A 24431-nucleotide genomic window follows, 5' to 3' on the forward strand; every position below is an offset into this window, starting at 1 on the left:
GAAAGGTTCGGGGCAGAAAAAGCTTTAACCTCCAGGGGCAGCCAGCTTCTGAGCTGGGCTCGGGGAAGACAGTCCACATTGCGTCCTGCAGAGCCCCTGAGCACTCACTCCATGCCTTTGCAGAAGGAGCTCTGCTTTGATGACGAGCTGGTCCTGCAGCAGCTGCGCTACACAGGCATGCTGGAGACTGTGCGTATCCGGCGCTCCGGCTACAGCGCCAAGTACACTTTCCAGGTAGGCCACCCCCACCTGCTCCCTCTGCCCTGTGGGAAGGTCTCCACAGTAGACCTGGCTTTTGCAACCGAATCTGGAAAGATCCGTGAGCTGACACCATCCTGGCAGTGGCCTGCAGGTGCCTTGGCTGAGCATCTTCTGGCCTGGTGTTTTGACATGTCGTGGTTGATTTGTTCATACTTGTTTTGTGTATGTGTATGCACACATACATGCATGATAGCACGTTTTTGGAGGTCAAAGGACTTGTAGGAATTGGCTCTCTCCTCCCACCTTGTGGGTCCTGCATCTTGAACTCAGGTTGTCAGCCTTGTCTACCAGCTCCTTACCTACTGAGCCTTACTACCTCACCTGCCCCGGTGACAGCAATTGTAACACTGCTGTGAGTGCCCAGAAACAGACTGGACCCTTCCTCAGCCTTCGTTTACTTAAAACACGTGGACATGACATCTCATATCTTTCACCTCAAATTTCAAAAGAAGGCAGGCAGGAGGCTCGCTGTGATGTCCAGGCCAGCCTGGGATGCAAAAGAGACTATCAAAACAAAACAAGAAGACCTAGTGGGGGGGGGGGTGTCAGTGGATGAGCGTGTGCCCGGCCCCAGGTTCTAGCACAGTCAGCCCTGCAGTGTGCCAGGACAGTGCCACTTCCACCACTAAAATGCGCCACCCAGGGGCTGGGAGAGGCTTGGTGGGTGAGTGCTGAAGTACAGAGTCTCTGAACCCATAGAACCCTGGCTTACCTGCAAGTCCAGCCTCAGAAAGCCCAGATGGGGGATCCCAGAGTAACGTAGCTATTGAGACGAGCTGGATCTGTGAGCTCTGGGTTTGACTGAGTGGTCCTGCCTCAGAGAATAAGGTGGGCAAGCCAGGGAGCATGGCTCCCTACAACAGTCTCAGGTCTCTACTTGCCCTTGGATGCACACACACATGCAAAAACATGATACACACATGAAAATGGAAAAAAGCGATAATAAAGTACTCTATTCTGTATCTCCATTAACTTGAGACCTGCTTTACAGGCTCTGTCATAGTCACATTTCTGTTTCTATGATAAACATCATGACCAAGCCAGCGTATAAAAAACAGTGTTGAACTGGGCTCAGGGTCAGAGGGTTATTAGTCTGTGGTGGTAGTGTGAACATGTGTCATCAGGAATGGCAGAGAGCCCACACTCATGACACACCTCCTCCAATAAGGCCACACCTCCGAGTCCTTTCCAAACGGTTCCACCAACTGGGTACAGGTGTGCAGACACGTCTGTTCTCTCACTGTCACACCAAGTCTGCTGTAGTCACTGGCGCACAGCTTCCAGTGAGTAACAACCACAGGAAAACCACCTGAGAGCTGGAGAGATGGCTCAGCAGTGAGAGGCAGACTGGGCTTGCAGAGGACCTGAGTTGGGATCTGTGCCTCCACATATGGTGGCTCATAACCGCCTGTGACATCCACGCCATGGAAGCTGATCCCCTCTCCTGCCCTCCATGAGCATTGTACACACACACATTCACACACGAATTTAAAGATAGGTCTTCAACAAAAAGAAAACCAAGTTTGAGCTTCAGAAAGTAAGTTTGGGGGTGGGGTGGGGCTGAGCATTCGTGGGGCCTGAGGTCCATCCCAGCTGTGCCCACCCACATGGTCCCCGGTGCCTTAGCACCAAAACACACAAGAGGGGGAACGTGGCCCTGCCCAGGAAGTGACTGCAGCCTCCAAGGTGCTTACACTGTCCTTCCCTACCACATGCCAGGACTTCACGGAGCAGTTCCAGGTCCTGCTGCCCAAGGATGTGCAGCCCTGCAGGGAGGCCATCGCTGCCCTGCTGGGGAAGCTGCAGGTAGATGGCCGGAACTACCAGATCGGGAAGACGAAGGTGAGTTTTGCCACCCTCGGCCGCCATTCAACACCCACTGCACCCACGCAGCACCTCACACTTGCCTCAGTACCCCACACTGCTCTGAAGGGTCTGGGCAGTGAAGCTCTCTGTCACGAGGACGGCATACCAGGCTGAGGGCTTAGCGCAGAGTCTCTGGAACTCCCTGTTCTGGGAGCTGGAGAGCCGGGAGCCACTTTTTCCTTCACTCCAGTTAACATCAGAAGATGGGGGGGGACACGTGGGAAGGATCACATGACAAGACAGGAAGTGGGGAGACGGCCAGGACCCAGGCTAGCTCTACCAGACCCACTCAGTCTACAAAGAGCCAGCAAGTCTCATGAGAACCACATTTAATCTCTTCCCCGGCACCAATGGAGATGACACCTCCCTCCACTGGGACTCACCTCCTGAAGGTCCCTCAGCTCAGGGTCACACATTGACCCAAGCTTCCAAAACAAGAATGCTGAGGGATGAGGCACATCCAGACCATAGGTCGGCATGAGGCCCACTCCCTTTCTTGTGTCTCCCCTTCAGATACCATCTCAAGTCTCAGAGAGTGTGCTGGTGGCTGTCATTCAGCATCACTCAGCTGTCCTTGCTGCACAGTTGCAGTCAGGTCTCTGACAGTTCCAGCCCCAGACTGTCATCTGGGGACCCAGCAGTTCTACTCTTGGGTGTCTGCCCAAGAGAACTGAAACCAAATGTTCCCAGAAACACTCGAACACCATGTTTAGTCTAGACACGACCCTCAGAAAGTGTACACAGCCCAAATGCCCATCACACTGGGTAAGCAGAAAGTGGCCTGTCCACAAAAAGGAACAAAACTCCAGCATACTATAACATGAACTAGGAGACAAGTTGAGTGATAGAAGCCATACATAAAAGGCTGTAGATGGAGTTTTCCCGCCTGGCCCACAGTCAGGACAAATCTCTGACACCTGCCAGTCCCACAGCCGCTCAGACCTGACCAAGTTAAACACAGAGACTTATATTGCTTACAAACTGTATGGCCGTGGCAGGCTTCTTGCTAACTGTTCTTACAGCTTAAATTAATCCATTTCCATAAATCTATACCCTGCCACATGGCTCGTGGCTTACCGGCATCTTCACATGCTGTTTGTCATCATGGCGGCTGGCAGTGTCTCTGACTCAGCCTTCCACTTCCCAGCTTTATTCTCCTCCTTGTCCCGCCTACACTTCCTGCCTAGCCAATGGCCAATCAGTGTTTTATTTATTGACCAATCAGCAACACATTTGCCATACAGAACATCCCACAGCACTGTTGGCTGTATGATCCCATTGACATGAAGTGTCGGAACTGGCACATGCCTGTCATCCCAGCATTTGGATGGTTGAAACAAAATTGTGAGCTCCTGGCCAGCCTGGGTTACATAGCAAGACCTTGTCTCAAAACAGCAAAGAGAAAGGGCTGGGGAGATGACTCAGTTAGTATGCTCTTGCCATGCAAGGATGAGGACCTGAGTTGGGATTCCCAGCCCCTACTTAAAAACTGGCAGTGTGGCTCATGCCTGTAATCCCAGTATGGTGGGCCTTCAGGTTCAGTAAGACCCTGTCTCCAAACATAAGGTATGGAAGTTGCCTGGTGTTGGCCTCTGGCCTGTGCACACACAGTGGTGAATGCTATGCCGTGTGAATTCTGCTTCCATATATTAAACAATCCCTGTGTCTGCTGGTGAGCACACCTAAGTAGTCAGGAAGATCAGGGGTGCAAGGCCAGCCTTGGCTACATGGTGAGTTTGTGGCCAGCCTGGGCTACACGAGAACCTGTTTGGCAAAAGCGGCATAGTCTCAGGTCACTGAAGCTACAGCTGTCACTCCTGACTTGGGTGGCTGCATGGCCCCTGCTGCACAGGCTCTGCAGGTGACCTACCCATGCCCCTGCCCACAGGTCTTCCTGAAGGAGACAGAGCGGCAGGCCCTGCAGGAGAGGTTGCATGGTGAGGTCCTGCGCAGGATCCTGCTGCTGCAGAGCTGGTTCCGTATGGTGCTGGAGCGCAGGCACTTCCTGCAGATGAAGCATGCTACCCTGGCCATCCAGGCCTGCTGGCGGTCATACCGCGTGCGCCGAGCTCTGGAGAGGACGCAGGCTGCTGTGTACCTGCAGGCCGTTTGGAGGGGCTACCTGCAACGTCGGGCCTACCACCAGCAGAGGCGTCGTATCATCCGCCTCCAGAGCCTCTGTCGTGGCCATCTGCAGCGCAGGAGGTGAGTAGAGCAGAGATTCCAACCTGGGAGCACTCTAAAAGCCCGGGGATCACTCCCTGAAGAACTGCCCCAGATCACTAGCACCCAGCCTCAGGATAGAACTGGGGGCCTCAGGTAGGGTGCAAGGAGGTGGGGAAGGCCTGGCTACAAACAAGCCATTGTAAGCGCATGAGGAAGAAGGCTGCTTCCTTACCTGCCACCCAGAAGAGGTGATGCAGGCCTGGTGGAGGGGCTACAGGCACCAACTCAAAATGCCTCTCTCTCCGGTGCACCCATCCGGAGCATCCAGCCCTGCTGGTTGGGAGACCACCACTTCCCAGTGGATGTTGGCTGGGTCTCTGCAGGTGGGGCCTAGTAAAGCTCAGCCCTCTGAGCTCCAGAAGTCACTCAGGTGTTTACCTCAGACACTGCGTCACACTTTCCTTCCTATTAGCTTCAGCCAGATGATGTCGGAGAAGCGGAAGGCAGAGGAGCAAGCCAGAGAAGCCGCAGCAGAGACATCAGCGGGCAGCCTGGGCCCTGTGGCCACCGTGGAACAGCTGTCTGAGCAGCCAGTGGGGCAGACTGGGGAGCTCGAGAGTCTGGGCGTGGAGGCTGAAACCCGGATGAGTGACAGGTCCCCAGCTGGCACGTCCTCACCTCAGAAGGAGGCTCCCAGCCTGGACAAGGGGGCCCCAGCCCAAAAAACAGTGCCAGCTGAAAGCCATGAGAAAGTCCCTAGCAGCCGGGAGAAGCGAGAGTCACGGCGGCAGCGAGGGTTGGAACACGTTGAGCTGCAGAACAAACACATCCAGTCCTGCAAGGAGGAGAGCATCACCCTCAGAGAGCCTTCCAGAAGAGCCAGCCTGGAAACAAGGGAGAGCTTCCCTGAGGACACAAAGGGACACAGGGAAGATGGACCACCCTCAGGGGCATGGACTGAGGCCACAGCCTGCTCTCCCCTAAAGCAGGTGCAGGTTGTGGGAGCCCCACCTGGGAGCCCTGGTCCTGTGCAGCGGCCCACTAGTCTGGCCCTAGACACTAGGGTCACCCCAGTGGTCCCCAGCAGCACCCCTGAGTCCCCCAAGGATAGGGCCAAGGGTGGGAACAGCCCCAAGGCTCAGGACAAGCCCGAGAGTCCCAGTGGCTCCACCCAGATTCAGCGGTACCAACACCAGGACACAGAGCGGCTGGCCACCGCCGTGGAGATATGGCGAGGCAAGAAGCTGATAGCCACTGGTGGCACCGGTGCCATGCTGAGCCAATCCCTGGACCTGAGTGAGAAGTACCGGGCTGCAGAGACGGCCCTGACTCCAACAGAGTAAGCCTACCCACTGTGCAGGGCTGAGGGCACCAGGGTGGGCAGCACCAGCTCAGAGCCCCAGGGCCATAAACACGTGTGACTGTGCTTGCCAGTCAGGGATGTGCCCTGTGGAGTGGAGAGCAAGGGGCAGGAGCAGGTCAGCATTCGGGCTGGAGTAAGGTTTGACAAGGAGCTCACTGAGCATGCACCAGGCCCTAGCCAACCCCAGCACTACAAAAATAATGCACCTGCCAGGCAGTCTGTAACAGGACTGGCTGTAGAAACCAGGCCTCTGTGGGTCTTCCTTCCCTCCCTGACCCATGGGTCTGTTTCCCCTTCCATGACTGCAGCTCACAGAATTTCACCCATGACTTAGAGGATAAGAGGCAGGTACCTCTGCCTGCATCTGTGTGAGCTGATATCTCAGGGACACATCTCTAGCCCCTGGGACCTGGGCTGGGCTGGAGGAAGGGAGTGTGGAGTTGGAGGCAGGCCACCTACACAGGACTTCTTTTTTTTTTTTTTTTTTTTTTTTGAGCTGAGGATCGAACCCAGGGCTGTGCCACTGAGCTAAATCCCCAAATCCCTAACCCTACACAGGACTTCTTGACTGGGGTACTGTTGGATTGAGGCCGGGAGTTGATTGTGGGGATACCCTGTATCAGAATGTTGAATGTTATCACTGGCCCCTCCCATTCCGTGCCAGTAGCTTGTCAGGTCAGTGGTAGGTGGATGGAGGATAGATGGGTAGATGGATTTGACAGGTGAGCAGGTCAACAGATGATGGGTCACATAGAAAGAGGAATGGACTAGTGGATAGGTAGGTGCTGGAAAGATGGTTACATGGAAGAACAGATTGATTGGTGGACGGATTGTGAGATGGCTAGGTCCCGAGGTGATGGGTGATGAGCAGGTGGATGTGTGGGAGGATGGATGGAACAGGGATGGGTGGAAGCAGTGGGGATAGCTCTCCTATCTGTCTGCTCTGTGGATGTTTGCTGGGATGGACGAGGGCAACCCCACCAAGTGGGAGCCACTGCACTGGGACCCTCTGCGTGGTGCCTGTCAGTAACTCTGTGGTCTGTGGTCTCACAGAGAGAGGCGCATCTCCTCCTCCACCAGTGATGTCTCCAAGCTGTGCCCAGTCAAGGTACAGGTAAAGCTGCAGCACCCTGACATACAGACAGACACACACACACACACACACACACACACACACACACACACACACACACGCTGCTGAGGGAACTTGATAGGCACACCTGTCATTGTGGTGCCTGAGAGGCAGGGGCAGGAGGGTCTTGTGTACTCACCAGCCTCAGCCACATGGGATGTTACATAGCAGCCTGCTCCTGCAGGTGACCTAAGTTATGCTCCTAGCCCGTCAGGCTCACAACATTCTGTAACTCCATCGCTGGGGGCTCTACCTCTGACGTCTGTGAGCACCTGCACGTGTACTTTCCTGCACACACACACATAATTAAAATTTAAAAACTTTGCCAGGTGCTGGTGGCGCACACCTTTAATCCCAGTGCTTGGGAGGCAGAGGCAGGTGGATCTCTGAGTTCGAGGCCAGCCTGGGCTACAGAGTGAGTTCTAGGACAATCAGGGCTACACAGAGACCCTGTCTCAAAAACCAAAATATAAAATCTTTAAGATAGAAAACTCAGAGTGGACTTGGCGTGTGGGGCACAGGGAGGTTTGGCCCTGGCTGTGGCTCTCACCAGCTCTCTCCCTGCACCTATCCCTTGTAGAATCCACCTGAAGTCGATGGGGAGCCGAGCACCAAGAAGCCAGCCATCCACAAGAAGAAGTCGGGAGATGTGTCTGCTGGTCCTGATGCAGGCCTGTCTCCAGGCTCCCAGGGTGACTCTAAGTAAGTGATTGGGGTATACTTACCCTCTAGAGACGCCCAGGGCCCTGCCACAGCTCCCTTAAGCTGATTGCATTGATGAGGCACATTTGGACTCAGCAATTGCGTGAGGCACAGTTCCAGACAACCTTACTGAACACCTGTCCACTGACCCTTCCCACTTGGTTCAGGACCACCTCAAGGACCAGGGTGGCCACTTGGTTGTAATGACGTCTCAGGAAACCACAGCCAGGTCATCTGCTCTGGTTCCACAGATGGATGACAGGAGCTGATGTCAGTGTTTTTTCTACTCCTCTCTGTCTTAGTCACTGTTCTACTGCTGTGAGGGAACCATGACCAAAGCAACTCTTACACAAGAAACCATTTAGTTTGGGGCTGGCTTATGTTGTTTAAGGGTTTTAGTGCCATAGTCAAGGCAGCAAGCCTGGCGCTAGAGCAGGCAGAGAGACACTGGGCCTGGCCTGACACACCTCTTCCAACAAGGCCGCACCTCCTAATCCTTGCCAAACAGTTCCACACCCTGGTGACTAAACACTCAAATATATGAACCTGTGGGGCCATTCAAACCACCACACTCTGCATCTTAGTTTTTTAGGCGGGGTCTCTCACTGAACCTGGAGGTCATTGATTCCTTTAGGCTAGCTGGCCAGCAAACTCCAGAATCTACCATCCCCCACTCGCAGGAGTGGGATCACATGTGTGTGCCCCAGCCCAGCTCTCCATGGGTGCAGTTGATCCAAACCCAGGTCCTCAAGCTTGCAGAGCAAGCACTTTACCATGAGCCATCTCCCCAGCCACCTCCGTTTGTTTATTTATTTATTTTGAGATGGGGTTTGTGTGGCCCTGGCTGCCCTAGAACTCACTCTGTAGACCAGGCTGGCCTTGAACTCACAGAGATCCATCTGCCTCCACCTTCCAGGTGCTAGGATTAAAAGCATGCACCACCATGCCAAGCCCTTCATTTTTTATCCCCAATGAAGTCAAAACCAGATCCTGACTAGGCTTAGTTGGACACACCTGTGATCCCAGCCCTGAGGAGGCTGAGGCAGGAGGGTGGCCACTGTTTGCATTTCGAAGCTGTCCAGGGTTATGAAGACTCTATCTCAAAAAATAAAACACTCTGGGCGGCAGTGGCACACACCTTTAATCCCAGCACTTGGGAGGCAGAGCCAGGCGGATCTCTGTGAGTTCGAGGCCAGCCTGGTCTACAGAGTGAGATCCAGGACAGCACCAAAACTACACAGAAAAAAACTGTCTCGAAAAACCAAAAATAAAATAAAAAATAAAACACAAAGATTTAAAGGACCTCCTGCCTTATCCCGCCTCTGGGACCGTGTTGGGTCCTCAGACCTTGACAACTTCAGGAAGGTGTTGTGCTCACACAGCCTTGCTAGACTTCTCTAGAATGGTTCTTTCACCCCTGAGCCACGCCCCCAGCCCCTCACTGGGGATCCTAGGCAGGGGCTCCACCCCTGAGCCACGCCCCCAGCACCTCACTGGGGATTCTAGGCGGGGCTCCACCCCTGAGCCACGCCCTCAGGCTCTTCTCTTTTGTCTTCTAATACTTAGCATTGGATTTGTGTTGCATTGGTTATTTCATATCTCATCCTGTATTCCTTCAGTTAGTCACAAATACAAAGACTTTTCCTGCACAAGATCCCAGTCAGAGTCTGAGATAATGGCCCAAGATAACTTTCTGGTGGGCAGCCATCTGCCCCTACAGTACCCAGCAGCACTGTTAATAGTTGGTCCTCGTTTCTCTGGCTTTCTTCTCATGCTGTGTCTGTGAAATCGATCGAGGGCAAGAACTCATTTCATTATTTTATTTTAAATTATTTTCATTTATATTGTCTGTGTGCACGCACACATGCATGTATGTTCCATGGCATGTGTGTGGAGGTCAGAACAACTTGCTGGAGTTGGTTCTCTCCTTCAGGTTGTCAGCCTTGGTGGCAAGTGCTTTACCCACTGTGCCTTCTCCCCAACCCTTCTGTATGTGCCTTAGAGGAACGAGGGGCAGGCCGAGCCCTGCGCAGCATCTTCCTCTGCTCAGGCAGACAGATGCCGTCTGTCTGGCTACACACCGTCCAGTACTCCACAGTGAACCGCTGTCTTTGTGAGGTGGCCCTGTTCAGTTTTCAGTTGGTTTTTGTTTTTTTTTGTTTTGTTTTGTTTTGTTTTCTCTTTGTGTTTTTAAGAAAGAGAAGTTTAGCCACTGTAAAGAGAGCAGCGGGCACACAGTAAAAGAAGAACCTACCAGTTTGGGGTGTTTTGAGACCAAGTCTTTCTCTGTAATCCAAGCATTTCTCAAATGCGTGGCAATCCTCCTGCCTCAGCCTCCCAAGTGCTGGATGATATGTGTGAGCTGCCACAGCCTGCTCAAACCTCCCTTCTCTCCACTCCCTTTACACAGTGCCATGCAGCCCAGGCTGGCTTCAAACCTGGGAGCCAAGAATGACTTTTGGCTCCTGGTCCCACTGCCTGGTTCCAAGTGTGTGCCCCATGCCTGGCCTCCGTTGTGTTTTAAATTGGCGATGAGAGCATGACTTCCTGTGCAGGGTCTTCAGTGTGTAACTTCTGCTTCTCGGACCTTACACTTCATGCAGAGCCGAGTGTGGTGGTGCATGCTTCTAGTCCCAGCACTTGGGAGGCAGAGGCAGGCTGATCTACTTGAGTTTGAAGCCAGCCTGTCTATAGCGTGAGATCCAGGACAGCCAGATCTACACAGAGAAATCTTGTCTTGAAAAACAAAAAACAAAAAACAAAACATGCAGAGCAGAGGCATGGCGCTACACACACCCCAGCTGCCAAGGATGCAAAGGCCACCCTGGGGTGCCTAGAGATCCTGTCTCCAAAGCAAAACAGCTGAGCATGGTGACACAGGCCTTTAGTCCTAGCACCTGGGGGGGGTCTCTGCATTCAGGGCCAGCCTAGCCTACCCAGTAAGACCCTGTCTTTTTTTTTTTTTTTTTTTTTTTGGTTTTTCGAGACAGGGTTTCTCTGTGTAGCTTTGCGCCTTTCCTGGGACTCACTTGGTAGTCCAGGCTGACCTCGAACTCACAGAGATCCGCCTGGCTCTGCCTCCCGAGTGCTGGGATTAAAGGCGTGCGCCACCACCGCCCGGCTAAGACCCTGTCTTAAAATAAAAAAAAAAAAAAAAAGGAAAGGAAGAAAAATGGGATTAGAGAGATGGTTTATCGGTTAACAGCACCTGCCCTGCTTCTAGAGGACACAAATTGGGTTCCCAGCACCCATGTCTGATGACTCACCACCTCCTGTAGCTGTAACTCCAGAGGGATCCCACACCCTTCTCTGGCCCCCAAAGGCACTGCACTCCCATGGCAGACACCCACTGACACATGCATACCCATAAACACAAATGTAAAGTTAAACAGAAACACCTGTCTCCTGCAGATCCGCCTTTAAGCGGCTGTTCCTACACAAAGCCAAGGATAAGAAGCCCAGCCTGGAGGGTGTGGAGGAGATGGAGGGCAGTGGAGGGCAGGCGGCACAGGAAGTCCCCACGAAGAGGAGTCTAGAAGGTTGGTCCCCCATAACTTCCAGCATCAGCTGCCTGGCCATGCCCACAGCTGTCAGGTCCCAGTGACGGTGTCTGAGTCCTGGGTGAGGACTTGGCCTGGGGATCATGGCTGTGGACCTAGGTGTGCACCTGGGTGCCCATTCTGACCTTGCCTCCTGCTGTCCCTGCCCCTGCAGCACTTTCTACCCAGCAGCACCGCCATGCTGCCAGCGAAAAGCCCCTGAAAGGGAAAAAGAACCGAAACCGCAAGGTTGGCCAGATCACAGTGTCGGAGAAGTGGCGTGAGTCTGTGTTCCGCAAGATCACCAACGCCAATGAGCTCAAATTTCTGGATGAGTTCCTGCTCAATAAGGTGAGCCGCCAGGATGCCAGTTGTTAGCCACGCCCAGGCTAGAGACCTCGAAGTGAGGTGGCTGCTCATCCCTGGGGCCTGGGATTAAATTAATTAAAGTAATCCCAGCATTGGGACTAAACAATACAAAAGGTCCCAGGGATGCTGAGCACAGGAGGTACTTCTTTGCAGCACTCAGGGAGGAGCTGAGCTCAAGATTCAGCTGGGCACATGATAGGTCCACAGAAAAAAAGCAGAGGAGGGCTGGTGAAGGTGCTTGCTGCCAAGCCTGATGGCCTGAGTTTGATGCCCCCGATCCACACATTGGAAGACAGAACCAATTCCCACAGGTTATCCTCTGACCTCTATACATGCTGTGACGTGCATGCATGTACACACAAACTTTTTTAAATTAAAAAAAAAGTATGGGTGTTTTTGCATGTGCACCACATGCTTGCAGTACCCACAGAGGCCAGAAGAGGGCATCAAATCCCCTGGAGCTGAAGTTTACAGGTGGCTATGAGCTGCTGTGTATGTGTGTGTGTGTGTGTGTGTGTGTGTCTGTCTGTCTGTCTGTCCGTCTGTCCCAGACCCTCTGGAAGAGCAGCCAGTGCTCTTAACCAATGAGCTATTTCCCTAGCCCCTAAAGTATGTGTGGGTTTTTTTGTTTTGTTTTGTTTTTTGTTTTTTTATTTTAAGAAAGTTCTCTAGCCAGGCTATGGTGGCGCACGCCTTTAATCCCAGCACTCAGGAGGCAGAGCCAGGCGGATCTCTGTGAGTTCGAGGCCAGCCTGGTCTACAGAGTAAGTTCCAGGACAGGCACCAAAACTACACAGAGAAACCCTGTCTCGAAAAACCAAAAATTAAAAAAGGAAAGTTCTAAATTCTAAATCTGAAGCCAGCTGTTCCCCTGCATAACCCATCATGTGTCTCATGGGGGGACAGTGTGTCCATCTGCCTTTTTCTCACTCCAGGTGAATGTTGTGTTGTAAACATTGGTGAGTCTTGCTCCTGGGTGTGTGGGGAAACCATGCTCCACTCTGACTGTTCTGTCCTGAGGGCTTCAGGGAAAGGGCTGTGGAGTACTGAGGAGTTCATGTTCATGTGTGTGCAGGCCTCTGCTGCACAGTGCATTTCATCTTGCTGTTCCTGCTTGAAATCCACAGCTGCAGTTGCCACAGGCCTTGGGAAACTGAGGCAGGAGGATTACAACTATTCAAAAAAAAAACACTCTCTGAAGAATTAGAGTTTGGCTGAGTGGGACAGTGCACCTCACCTGTCTGAGGCCTTGGTTCCCTCCAAGCATTATAAAGCCCACACATCCCCACCCTGTCGCCATCTTCAAATGCTTGTGTGCATGATGCCCTCGGGTTAGAATGGCCATGTAGGACAGGAGCCTCACACTGGGTCACTCCTGTGTCGGTGACCTGGGGACCAGCTCTCCTCAGCTACCTGTCCGGTCCGTCCTCTGTTTAGAGGTTTCTAGCTGCCTTGGGTCTCATCGCTGGCACTGATGAAGTGTGAGCAGCCCTGACCACCCTCTCCTGCAGGTGAACGACCTTCGCTCACAGAAGACACCCATCGAGAGCTTGTTCATCGAGGCCACTGAGCGGTTCAGGAGCAACATTAAGACCATGTACTCTGTGCCTGTGCGTGGACCCCAGCCCAGCTGCCCACACCTCCCCCAGCCCCACCCCACAGCCCCTTGTCTGGGTCGTGGGAACACCTCTCATGTTCCTACAGAATGGGAAGATCCATGTAGGCTACAAGGACCTCATGGAGAACTACCAGATTGTTGTCAACAACCTGGCTGCCGAGCGTGGGGAGAAGGACACCAACCTGGTCCTCAATGTCTTCCAGTCGCTGTTGGATGAGTTCACCCGCAGCTACACCAAGACTGACTTCGAGCCCACCAAGGTGGGTGGCTTCACCTCCACAACCCCCATCCCATCCGGATCCCCCTGGTGCAGCAGCTGGTTGTGCCTCCCACACGTCTTCCTGGCCCAGCTCCTCCTGTTTGGTCACACACATCCCTCTCGGCCTTGCCCACCACCCTAGCACATCCTCATCCGCCCAGTCCCACCGGCTATGGCACCATCATCTCCCTGGCCAGCCATGGCCCCAATGCTGCTCTGTTGAGCAGGTTGTGGGTGTTAGGGTGCCTTATGTTACCAGATGAGGAGGGTCACGGTGTTCCCAAGCTCCCCACCTCCTTTCTGGGGACAGGGCTATTCCTAGGGGACAGTCAGGCTGACCAGTCATCCCCACATGGGCTTCATCTCTCTCTCTCTCTCTCTCTCTCTCTCTCTCTCTCTCTCTCTCTCTCTCTCAATCTCTCTCTCTCTCAGCAGAGCAAAGCTCAGAAGAAGAAGCGGAAACAGGAGCGTGCTGTGAGTAGTCATGTGTGTGAGTGTGTTCAGGAGTGAGCTGAGAATACTCGTGTGAGTGTGTGTGCATGTGTGCTGGAACATGCTGTGAGTAGGGGTGGGTGGGTGTGGGTGCGTGTGCGTGCGTGTGTGTGTGTGTGTGTGTGTGTGTGTGTGTGTGTGTGTGTATGTGTGAGCATGCTATGAGTATATGTGTGTGTATGTGTGTATAGTGTGAGTAGTCGTGGGGGGAGCGTGCTGTGAGTAGCCGTATGTATGTGAATGCATGCATGTCTACACGGGCTCATATGTTCATTGTGTGCAGCCCTGATCCAGTGCCTCAGAGCCGTGGGAAGGAGTTGCTGCTGAGACAGCAGAATGAAGGGCGCCCATTCAGCCCTCCCTCCCACCCCCTTCCCACCCCAGGTCCAGGAGCACAATGGACATGTGTTTGCCAGCTACCAGGTGAACATCCCACAGTCATGTGAACAGTGTCTCTCCTACATCTGGCTCATGGACAAGGCCCTGCTGTGCAGTGGTGAGCCCTACCCTGGCCTGGCCACATGGGTGCCCTACCTCTGCCACCTTCCTTGTCTTCCTGCCTACTCTTCAGAAGGCTCCTCTCAACACATGCACGCATGCACGCACTCACGCATGCACGCACGCACGTACATACATCCACAGAGGCAGGTCATGTGATAGTCATGGGGGCCATGCCTCTGTGCCGTGGCGCGTGCTGCTCACACGGCTTCAGCTGTCGTCTCCCTCCAGCACTTCACAGACCCTATCTATTCCGCTAAGGCATGCCAGGACACAAACGCAACCCAGAGCCGGCTGGTTGTGCAGCCAGAGCGTGGCCAAGCCAGGCCCCACTGGTCTCCTGACCCGGTGTCCTGGGTCTCTTCAGCCCCTCTGGGCCCAGGGCTGGAGGCCCCAGCACACACACACAGGCATCTGCACCTTGACAGTGCTGGTCTCACCTCCCTAGATTTTAGCTGGCGTCACAGTCTGGGGACCAGTGTAGTTGAAGAAAGAGCATCATTTGGCCACTGTTAGGCTGAGTTCCCAAGGTCCCTCCTGACCATCAGTTACTACCCACCCATCTTATGGGATTCAGGGTAGAGCGTAGCGCTGTGATTTAGAATGCAGTCAAGGTCCCCAGACAGTGAGTGGGTGTTCTCAGGAACTGGGGTCCTGTGTAACTTCTGCTCTGGCCCCTTAGTGTGCAAGATGACCTGCCACAAAAAATGCGTGCACAAGATTCAGAGCTACTGCTCCTACACGGGAAGGAGGAAGGTGAGCATGCTTAAACCTGGAACTTTCTAGAACATTACAGCCAGGGCTCCCAGGGACGTGGCAGGAGGGCTGTGGCCTCTGGTTCTCCTGCAGGATACATGTCCATTCCCAGTACTGAGGCTCCCAAGCAGGCTCCTAACCCCTGCTGAAGAGTCCTGGACTTGGCAGAGGGAGGCCCTCAACTGTACAGGAAGGTGTTGGGGTCCCAAGTTAGAGGGCTGTGGAGCTGGGACGCCTTCTCCCCAGGAAGGGCCATCCAGCCTACCGGTGCTGCATGGAGGGAGCCCGCAAGCCCAGCACCCTTCGAGAACAGAGTGGGCAGGGAGGGATGGAGTGGGCTGGGGACAGTGACCCCAGGCCTGACTCTCCACCCCAACTGTAGAGTGAGCCAGGTGCCGAGCCAGGCCACTTCGGTGTGTGTGTGGATAGCCTAACCAGTGACAAGGCCTCCGTGCCCGTCGTGCTGGAGAAGCTTCTAGAACATGTAGAGATGCATGGCCTGTATACCGAGGGCCTCTACCGCAAATCGGGCGCTGCCAACCGGACCCGGGAACTGCGGCAGGCTCTGCAGATAGGTGAGCACTGGAGCAGGTGCCCTAGCTGGGCCCACTGGTCAGCACCCACACACTGCTCACTGGTCCCTGCCCTGCAGACCCTGCTGCAGTCAAGCTGGAAGACTTCCCCATCCACGCCATCACCGGGGTCCTGAAGCAGTGGCTAAGGGAGCTGCCTGAGCCCCTCATGACCTTTGCCCAGTACGGAGACTTCCTCAGGGCCGTTGGTGAGCCACGGAGAAAGGGATGAGGCCTAGAGCACGTTCTGCTCCAGCTGGGGCCCACAGTTGGGGTTGGTTGTTTCCCTCTGGGACTATGCCCCACATGAAGGGCATTGGTGCACCCCAAATGCGTGGGCAAGGAGGACTGGGCATGGCTGGTGCCACCCAGGACTGATAACCCTGGCCTCCCCAGAGCTTCCAGAGAAGCAAGAACAGCTGGCTGCCATCTATGCAGTCCTGGACCACCTGCCTGAGGCCAACCACACCTCTCTGGAGAGACTCATCTTCCACCTTGTCAAGCAAGTATCCTCCCTCCCTCCCCCCAGGAGCCAAGATGGCTCTGCCCTGTGACCCTGCTGCTTGTCCTGGCCACTGATACCAAGACATGAACCTGACATTGGGGTCAGAGAGGGATGCAGGACGGGCACCTCCTAACTGTTGGCCCTACAGGGTGGCCCTGCTGGAGGATGTGAACCGCATGTCGCCAGGAGCCCTGGCCATCATCTTTGCACCCTGCCTGCTACGCTGCCCTGACAACTCGGACCCCCTGACCAGCATGAAGGATGTACTAAAGATCACCACGTGAGTCCCTGGCCCCAGACCCACAGCTGTTAGCTGGCTGGGATGTCCATCATCCTCATAGTGGGGAGGCTGAGGCAGGAGAATCCGGAGTTCCAGGTCAGCTTCAGAGCGTGACTGTCCCCAAGATCTAACATGAGCTCCTTCAGGCCCACATAGCCTCCCTCCATCGTGGGTGCTTGGAAAGTAGGCCCAGACAGGGTTCCCAGTGACTATCCGACAGAACTTCCGGCAGCCGGTCACCCAGGAGTCTCGTTAAGTTTTTAAATTATTTTATGGGGAGGGCACACATATCCTATGCATATGGAAGTCAGAGGACAGCTTTCTGGAGTTGGTTCTCGCCTTCCATGTAGGGCTGAGGGATTAAACTTGGGTCATCCAGCTTGGCAGCAAATGCCTTTACCCTCTGAGCTGTCTTTCTGGTGGCCCCTTAGGTTTCTTCAACAGCCTTGCCTCACCTCCCCACCACACACACACACACACACACACACACACACACACACACACACACACGCCCACACACGCCCCTCTCTTCCTTTTCTGTGGTGCTGAGAGCTGGAAGCAGGGATCTGTGTGTCCCCAGCAGGCACACTCAAGCATGCTGTAGCAAACACACTTTTAACTAAAACCTAATATATAACAAAAGGTGGATCTGAAGTGAGTAGAGCTGGGGTTCCAGAAGCACCCCAGTGCAGACAGGGTTCCACACGGGGAGAGCACAGCCACACGTCTCCCTGTTCAGGGAAGATCTTGCTCTGGGTCCCTCAAGAAGCATTCAAGGGGCGAGACCCCTAACCCCTGATGGGGAAAGGCAGCCATGGAGCATTGTGTCCACCTTTGGGTGGACAAGCAGTTCTCCATCATTTTCTTCAGAACTCTGATGGGCTGGAGTGTGGCTCTGTGTAGAGCTCTGGTCTGGCATGCATGTGGACCTTGGACCATCTTCTATTCCCACCCACCCACCCCCAGTGAAAACAAACAAATCTGCCAGGAGGAGAACCTTTGACCTTTCACCCTTGGCAGCTTTCTTAAAGTAAGACTGGGGAGGAGCCCTCTGTGGTCCCCAGCCATGCTCCTGGCCACCAGCAGGTGTTGTGGGTGAGGAAGGAGCCATTAGGAGGTGGCGGAACAGACACAGACTCACTTCCTGTGTCCTCTGGTCCTAGTAGGGAATCTGACTGTGACCTTACAGCCCGAGGACTTGCCTTTCTCCTCACTAGTGCTGGTTTTGAGCCGAGTCCCTCTGGTACTGACCTTGAGTGGGCACTATAGGAGTCAGAGCTTGTAGAGCTGTTAGGTAGGCTGCATGCTGACTCAGGGCAGGCTGCCCGGCCTTTCTTTACCCTATCCTTTTCTATGAGTTAAAAGTAGTCCCATTGTGCCGGAGACTGGGGTTCTGTTCTTGCCAACCTGCACCAACCTTTTACCTCCTGCCCTGGGTGCTGTCTGAGACCAGTGATAGGAAATCTTCGGTTCAGAGAGGCAAAGTGAGCCCCCTGAGGTCACAAGGTATCCCAGGGTCCTGGCCCTGGCGGCTCCCTGGAACTGCCTTTCCCAGCCACTGCACAGGAACTGACTGAGTCTGTGCACAGGTGTGTGGAGATGCTCATCAAAGAACAGATGAGGAAGTACAAGATGAAGATGGAGGAGATCAACCAGCTGGAGGCGGCTGAGAGCATTGCATTCCGAAGGCTCTCCCTGCTGCGGCAGAATGCGGTGAGTGCTGGCCTGGGGGCTGGACCTTGTGTGCCTAGGGTGGGGTTTAGGCCATAGGGTGTGGCCTTGTGGGCCAGTGGAGCAGAGCCCTGCCTTCACCAAATGGTTACCTCCGCTCAGCCAGACACAGGTTGTCCCTCTGTTGCTCAGACGTGAGCCTGGTCTGGTTTCCTTCTTGCCTGAACATAATGCCCAGGAGTTCCCATCGTACAAGTGCCCACTCTGGTGCTGGGGGAGGGGCAGGTCCTGGGGCTCCCCTGGGAGCCCTCGGGTCTTCAGCCTGCTGCCGCTGCTGGTCCGGTCCTGCTCGTGCCTGTGTGGCAGGCTCAGCACACCTGTTCACCTGTGTTATCTCTCCCCCCAGCTGTGGCCTCTCAAACTGGGGTTTTCGTCTCCCTATGAGGGGGTCCGGGTATGTACGCATTGCGTGGCCGGCTGCATGTCTCCAGGTGCACACGGGTAGTCTTGGCTGTAGCGTAGAGCATGTCCTAACCTCCTGGAACTGCATGCTGGTCCCTGGTCCCCACTAGATTCCTGCAGAACTCCAGGCACAGAGCCCTGGAGCAGATCTGCCTCACAACTAACCTAGAGCTGCTGCCCCCCACACCCCAACTTGGTCCAAGCACTAGGCTCCGCCCACAGCCTGAACTCAGCCCTCCAGTGCTGGGTTAGATCTGCCTCTTCCGTTTCAGACCAAAAGCCCCAGGACCCCAGTGATGCAGGACAGCAGCTTGGAGGAGCTGGAGGCCCTTCCCGAGGAGGCGGCAGGTGGCGATGAGGACCGAGAGAAGGAGATTCTCATGGAGCGGATCCAGTCCATCAAGGAGGAGAAGCAAGTGTCATGCGCCCATTCCCGCGAACGTTAACTCACCTATTCTGGGCAGGCACCCTAAGGCCAAACTGGTTGTGGAGTTGGGGTTGCAGGAGCCAAGGGCATCACTGACTGCTTGTGTTTGGCGTGAGGGAGGGGCCAGGAGGAGCAAGACTGCTTCTTTGGGGGCCGTCTCTTGGTGGGAATGGCCTTGAACATGGTGCCCTCATCCTCAGGGAGGACATCACATACCGGCTGCCGGAGCTGGACCCACGGGGCTCTGATGAGGAGAACCTGGACTCGGAGACGTCTGCCAGCACCGAGAGCCTGCTGGAGGAGAGGGGCGCTCGGGGAGCCGTGGAAGGTGAGTGTGAAGGTGGCATTCGATGACCCTCCTCTCTGTGGCAGGCCCAGGTCGGGAGTCCACCCACGCCCCCACTGCAGTAACCCCAAGTCTGTCTCTCGAAGGGCCCCCCGCACCTGCTCTCCCCTGCCCCAGTGTGCCCACCCCGAGCCCCCTCCCCGCGGCCACAGCCCCTCCACGCCGAAGGCCGACATCCTTCGTCACGGTCAGAGTGAAGACACCGCGGAGGAATCCCATCATGCCCATGGCCAACATCAAGCTCCCGCCGGGCCTGCCCGCGCTCCTGACCAACTGGTCACCTGCTCTCCGGGAGGCCGCTGTTCCAGTAAGGCGCCGGGAGCCACCTGCCCGCCGACAGGACCAGGTACATTCTGTATACATTGCCCCCGGGGCTGACCTGCCGTCACAGGGCACCCTGGAATCCCTGGACCACGATGTCAGACTTCCTGAAGCCAAGCGCAGGTACTCGGACCCCCCTACGTACTGCCTGCCCCCCAGCTCCAGCCAGGCCAATGGCTGAGGACCATGACAGGCAGTCTGCATGTCTTAGAACCCCAGATCTGGGTGCCCCAGCTGCGGAGCTGGCCTTTCGCACTCTGAGAAGGATCCAGAATGAAAAGTGCCCAGAAGGATGAGGTGGGCACCAGCTCTGTGTGGTGTGAAGGCTGGGGGCTGCTGGCCAGGAGCCCCAATCTGCACAGTGGTGCCCTTTGTACTTAGTAACTGTTTCTCCGTTCATGGTTTACATAACTCTTAAGTCATAACAGCCTTAATGGAGGACCAAACTGTTATTTTATATGTGTATGTCAGGGCTTTTATATTAACTCTTTCCCACTTTTGTAACCTGGACGTGGGTGGGCCACTCCTGGCTGCTGTGCTCCACCCTGGACAGTGGACAGTGGACTCATAGGGCATCTGTTGCCCTCCCGGATGCCTCCCAGAACCGGCCATGTGGCCAGAGAACCTTCCAGCGTTGTTGGAGCTTCCTACAGGGTCACAGCTGCTGGCTGAAGACGGGCCAGGAGTGGGACGCCTGAATGTAGCTCTGCCCACTGTGCCTTGGGGCTGCCTACCCTGTGGGATGCAAGGAGCCAGGGACTCCGGACCTTTAGGGGCAGGTGGCACAGTCTCTGGAGCGCCTCTGCAGCCCCAGTGACAGCCTGGGTCCTTTAGAGTTCAGCTCTCTTCTCTCAGGCTCTACCCCCTCCCTGGGCACACAGGCCACCAGCCTGGGACCAGCAAAGCTCCATGGGAGATGTGAAATAAAAGTGCTTGAGAAGGGCTGGTGTGTGACCTTGCTGCTGGGCTGGGTCAGAGTGGGAGGGGCCTGCCTGAGCTGTCCTTCCCCGAGACAGGAATGAAGCAAGAGGCTGCACCCAGGAGCGGAAGCAGGAGGTTCCGGCTAACTGGGGCTGCAGAGTGAGGCCCTGCATGAAGGGAAAGAAAAGGGCCATCCAGACCCCACTCCATGAAGAGGCTGCTGCCCTTGGCCTGGTACCCGCAGAGGCCATCCATAGCCTGAAACTGGGACTGTTGAGCAGGTGAGAGTCCACACTTGACTTCAAGTGACGGGTCTCAGGAAAAACAGGTGCCCCAGGACCTGGAGAGATGACTCTGGGGTGAAGAGCTCTTGCAGAAGACATGGCTTTGTTCCCAGCACCAGCATGGGACCTCACGAACTTCTGTAACTCCAGATCCAAGGCATTGGACACCTTCTTCTGGCCTCATAGGCACCAGGCACACAGGTGGTGAACATACACGTACAGGCAAAGTACCCGTACACATAAATAAATATTTTTTTAAAAGAAGTAGGTGTACTAAAAATGTATGGAATTCACATTAGGGGCTGGAGAGATGGCTCAGAACACTTGGTATGCAAACATAGGACCTGAGTTCAAATCCCAGCGCCCACGTAGAAGCTGGTGAGGCCCTGTCTCAAGGGAATAAGACCAATAGAGCAGGGCACTTGACATCTTCCTCCAGCCTGTGTGCATGAGCATACGGTGTGCACGAACACACACCACACACTCCCTCCAGGTCGGTGGCACACCTCGGCCCAGTACTCAGAAGGTGGAGTCCGGAGGATCAGGAGTTGAGAACTAGCTTGGTCTCGGTCACAAGAAGTCCACCCATGAGGGCCCTGACTACAGCTCAAGCTCTGGTCCGCGTTTTGAAGGCTATTGGCTCTGGAACAGCAGTTCTCAACCTTCCTAATGCTGCGACCGACCCCTTAATACAGTTCCTCACGTGATGGCCGCTCAGCTGGGACCCTCCGCCTCAGCCCCTCCCTCTCCAGACCCCGCCCCTCAGTGCACCCAGTGGTGGCTCTTCCCTGGGAGCTGCACCTACAGGGTATTGGAGCTCCAGTTCATAGACCTACCACGGGGTTTCCCCCTCCCCCCACCCTGAGGTCACCAGGGAACCCAGTGCTCATTAATCTGGACTTTTAAATTCAGCTTGATTCGGTTTATTGAATTGGCAGAGAACCCAATTACTGGGGAACCAAAAATACCAACCCCCAACCATAAAATTTATTTTTGCTGCTACTTCATAAGTGTAATTTTGCTACTATTATGAATTGTAAGTATCTGAAATGCAACCCCTGTGAAAGGGTCATTCACCCCATAAGGGTCGTGACCCACAGGTTGAGAACCCCTGTCTAGATCCTCAGGCTGGAAGCCACTTGTTCTGACCAGCTGCTGGTGTGTCTGCTGCCATAGTAACAAGGTTGCATTTCTCATCTCTGCTCCTGTTCCTGCCACCTTGAAACTTTTTTCAGATTTTTGTTTTGTTTTGTTTTGTTTTGTTTTTCGAGACAGGGTTTCTCTGTGTAGCTTTGCGCCTTTCCTGGAACTCACTTGGTAGCCCAGGCTGGCCTCGAACTCACAGAGATCCGCCTGGCTCTGCCTCCCGAGTGCTGGGATTAAAGGCGTGCGCCACCACTGCCCGGCTTTTTTCAGATTTTTAAGTGTGTGGGGTGTGTGCATGTGTGTGCACACGCACGCGCAAGCATGCACTGGTGACCACAGAGGCCAGAAGAGGGCATTGAATTCTCTGGAGCTAGAGTTACAAGTGTTTGTGAGACACCAGGTGGTGCTCGGAGTCTGTCTGCTGAGCTACCCCAACTCCGTCCGGCTCTCCTGGTCTGCCCTGCATCCTCCTCCTGTTGGCAACTCCACCTTCCCACAAAGGTGGCAGGTAGAGAAGTCTGGCCGGTGACACAGCGGTTAGCCACTTCTTATTGCATTGACAAAATGCCTGACAAACGTAACTAAGGAAGGATTTGTTGGGGCTCACAATCCGAATACATAGTCCATGACAAGGGCAGGCATGGCAGCTGGAGGCTCAGAGTAACCTAAACCTAGGCCGTCCCTCGTGGCCATACCCAGAGGTTTGTTTACGAAGTGAATGGCTGCTGTAAAATTGGTGAGATTAACTACCCACGAGAATCCCAGCATCAGTGTTCACAGCTAGTCTGGACTAGTGTCTTAGGGGTTCTGTTGCTGTAATGAAACATCATGACTTATACTTGGCTTATACTTCCTTATCACTATCTTTGAAAGAAGTCAGAACAGGAACTCAAGCTGGACAGGCACCTGGAGGCAGGAGCTGATGCAGAGGCCATGGAGGGGTGCTGCTCACTGGCTTGCTCAGCCTGCTTTGTTTTCTTTTTGAGACAGGGTTTCTCTGTAGCTTTGGTGCCTGTCCTGGAACTTGCTCTGTAGACCAGGCTGGCCTTGAACTCACAGAGCTCCGCCTGCCTCTTCCTCCTAAGTGCCACCATGCCAGGCTAAAACTTTTTGTTTTGTTTTGTTTTGTTTTTCAAGACAGTGTTTCTCTGTAACAGCCCTGGCTGTCCTGGAATTTACTTTGTAGACCAGAACTTGCTTTCCTATAGAACCTAAGACCACCAGCCCAGGGATAGCCCCGCACACTATGAACTGAGCAATCACTAATTCAGAAAATGCCCACAGGCTTGCCTACAGCTCCATCTTACAGAGACATTGTCTCGACTCAGGTTTCCTGCCCCCTCTCTGATGACTCTAGCTTGTGTCAAGTTGACATAAAACTAACCAGGACAGATACATCTGTGGGCCAGCTGAGTCTCAAAATAACAAAGCCAGGCATACTAATACCAACAATCCTGAGGCAAAGGCAGGCGAAATCAACACTGAGTTTGAGGGCAGCCTGGTCTACATAGCAAGTTCCAGGGCTTCATAATGTATCCCTGTCACACACGAAGAACTGGCTGCTTAAGCCTTTTATGGAACCCCGTGTGAAAAGCCGGCAAAGGACCTGCTTATATCGCCCGGAAAGGAGGTGTGGCCAGGGTGTCTCATGCAAATGAAGGGTTGTATTTGCTCTGGTAGGGCCTGTCGTGCCCACTTTGGCTGGGGTGGGAATGGCTGCTGCAGTTTCGCTTCCCAGGCCTGCTGATGCTCAGAGCAAATCTTCCTGCCTCGGTTTTCTGGGTGGAGTGAGGACGTATGTCCTGGGAGCAGCCAGTAAAGGCTGCTTGGCTCCTGGCTTTGTGTTGAAAGGGCTGATATTAGTTTAAAATGATTTCTTTAAACTTATCTCTGTATACACGTGTGGAGGTCAATGTGATTGACGTCTTCTTCCATAGCTCTCCACCTCATCTTTTTGAAGACTGCTCTGAACCTGAGCTCCCTGATTGACAGGGCTGGCTGGTTCCATCCAGTGTTGAGATTGTAGGACCAGACCACTCGCTACACCTGGCCTTTTAAAAAAATTATTATAGTCTTTAGTCTTTATTAAAAACCAAAGGGCCGGGCTGGAGAGATGGCTTAGAGGTTAAGAACACTGGCTGTTCTTCCAGAGGTCCCGAGTTCCATTCCCAGCAACCACATGGTGGCTCACAACCATCTGTAATGAGATCTGGCGCCCTCTTCTGGCTTGCAGGATACATGCAAACAAAACATTGTATACATAATAAGTAAATAAATCTTTAAAAAAGCAAAAACAACCAAAGGGCCGCATGTAGTGGTGCCCAATTGTGATCCCAGCACTCGGGAGACAGAGGCAAAAGGATCTCTTGAGTCTGAGGCCAGCCTGGTCTACATAATGAGTTTCAAGCCAGCCATTGCAAAGGCTACATTGCAAAACCTTGCCCTACCCCCACCCCCCCACCCCCCCACCCCCCC

General features: G+C 54.3%; 1 protein-coding gene across 2 annotated transcripts in view; it reads left to right on the forward strand.

Moving 5' to 3' along the window:
* Positions 1–20547, forward strand: part of Myo9b (myosin IXB) — a 93555-nt gene extending 73008 nt beyond the window's left edge. Inside the window, exons 19-40 of one of the 2 annotated variants that reach the window (XM_059244970.1) lie at positions 124–234; positions 1981–2103; positions 4016–4332; positions 4766–5632; positions 6710–6770; positions 7369–7490; positions 10902–11029; positions 11205–11380; positions 12910–13008; positions 13103–13276; positions 13708–13749; positions 14152–14263; positions 14948–15021; positions 15404–15596; positions 15674–15802; positions 15990–16095; positions 16247–16378; positions 17968–18091; positions 18456–18503; positions 18784–18927; positions 19143–19266; positions 19371–20547. In XM_059244970.1, coding sequence (XP_059100953.1) covers positions 124–234; positions 1981–2103; positions 4016–4332; positions 4766–5632; positions 6710–6770; positions 7369–7490; positions 10902–11029; positions 11205–11380; positions 12910–13008; positions 13103–13276; positions 13708–13749; positions 14152–14263; positions 14948–15021; positions 15404–15596; positions 15674–15802; positions 15990–16095; positions 16247–16378; positions 17968–18091; positions 18456–18503; positions 18784–18927; positions 19143–19266; positions 19371–19786 — 3822 coding nt within the window. In that variant the 3' untranslated portion in view covers positions 19787–20547. Of the gene's footprint in view, positions 1–123; positions 235–1980; positions 2104–4015; positions 4333–4765; positions 5633–6709; positions 6771–7368; positions 7491–10901; positions 11030–11204; positions 11381–12909; positions 13009–13102; positions 13277–13707; positions 13750–14151; positions 14264–14947; positions 15022–15403; positions 15803–15989; positions 16101–16246; positions 16379–17967; positions 18092–18455; positions 18504–18783; positions 18928–19142; positions 19267–19370 lie in introns of those variants that run through there. The other variant, XR_009374983.1, reaches the window with a different exon arrangement.
* The last annotated feature ends 3884 nt before the right edge of the window (positions 20548–24431 follow it).

This window comes from Peromyscus eremicus, chromosome 17, assembly GCF_949786415.1.
Source record: "Peromyscus eremicus chromosome 17, PerEre_H2_v1, whole genome shotgun sequence".
NCBI lineage: Eukaryota > Metazoa > Chordata > Mammalia > Rodentia > Cricetidae > Peromyscus > Peromyscus eremicus.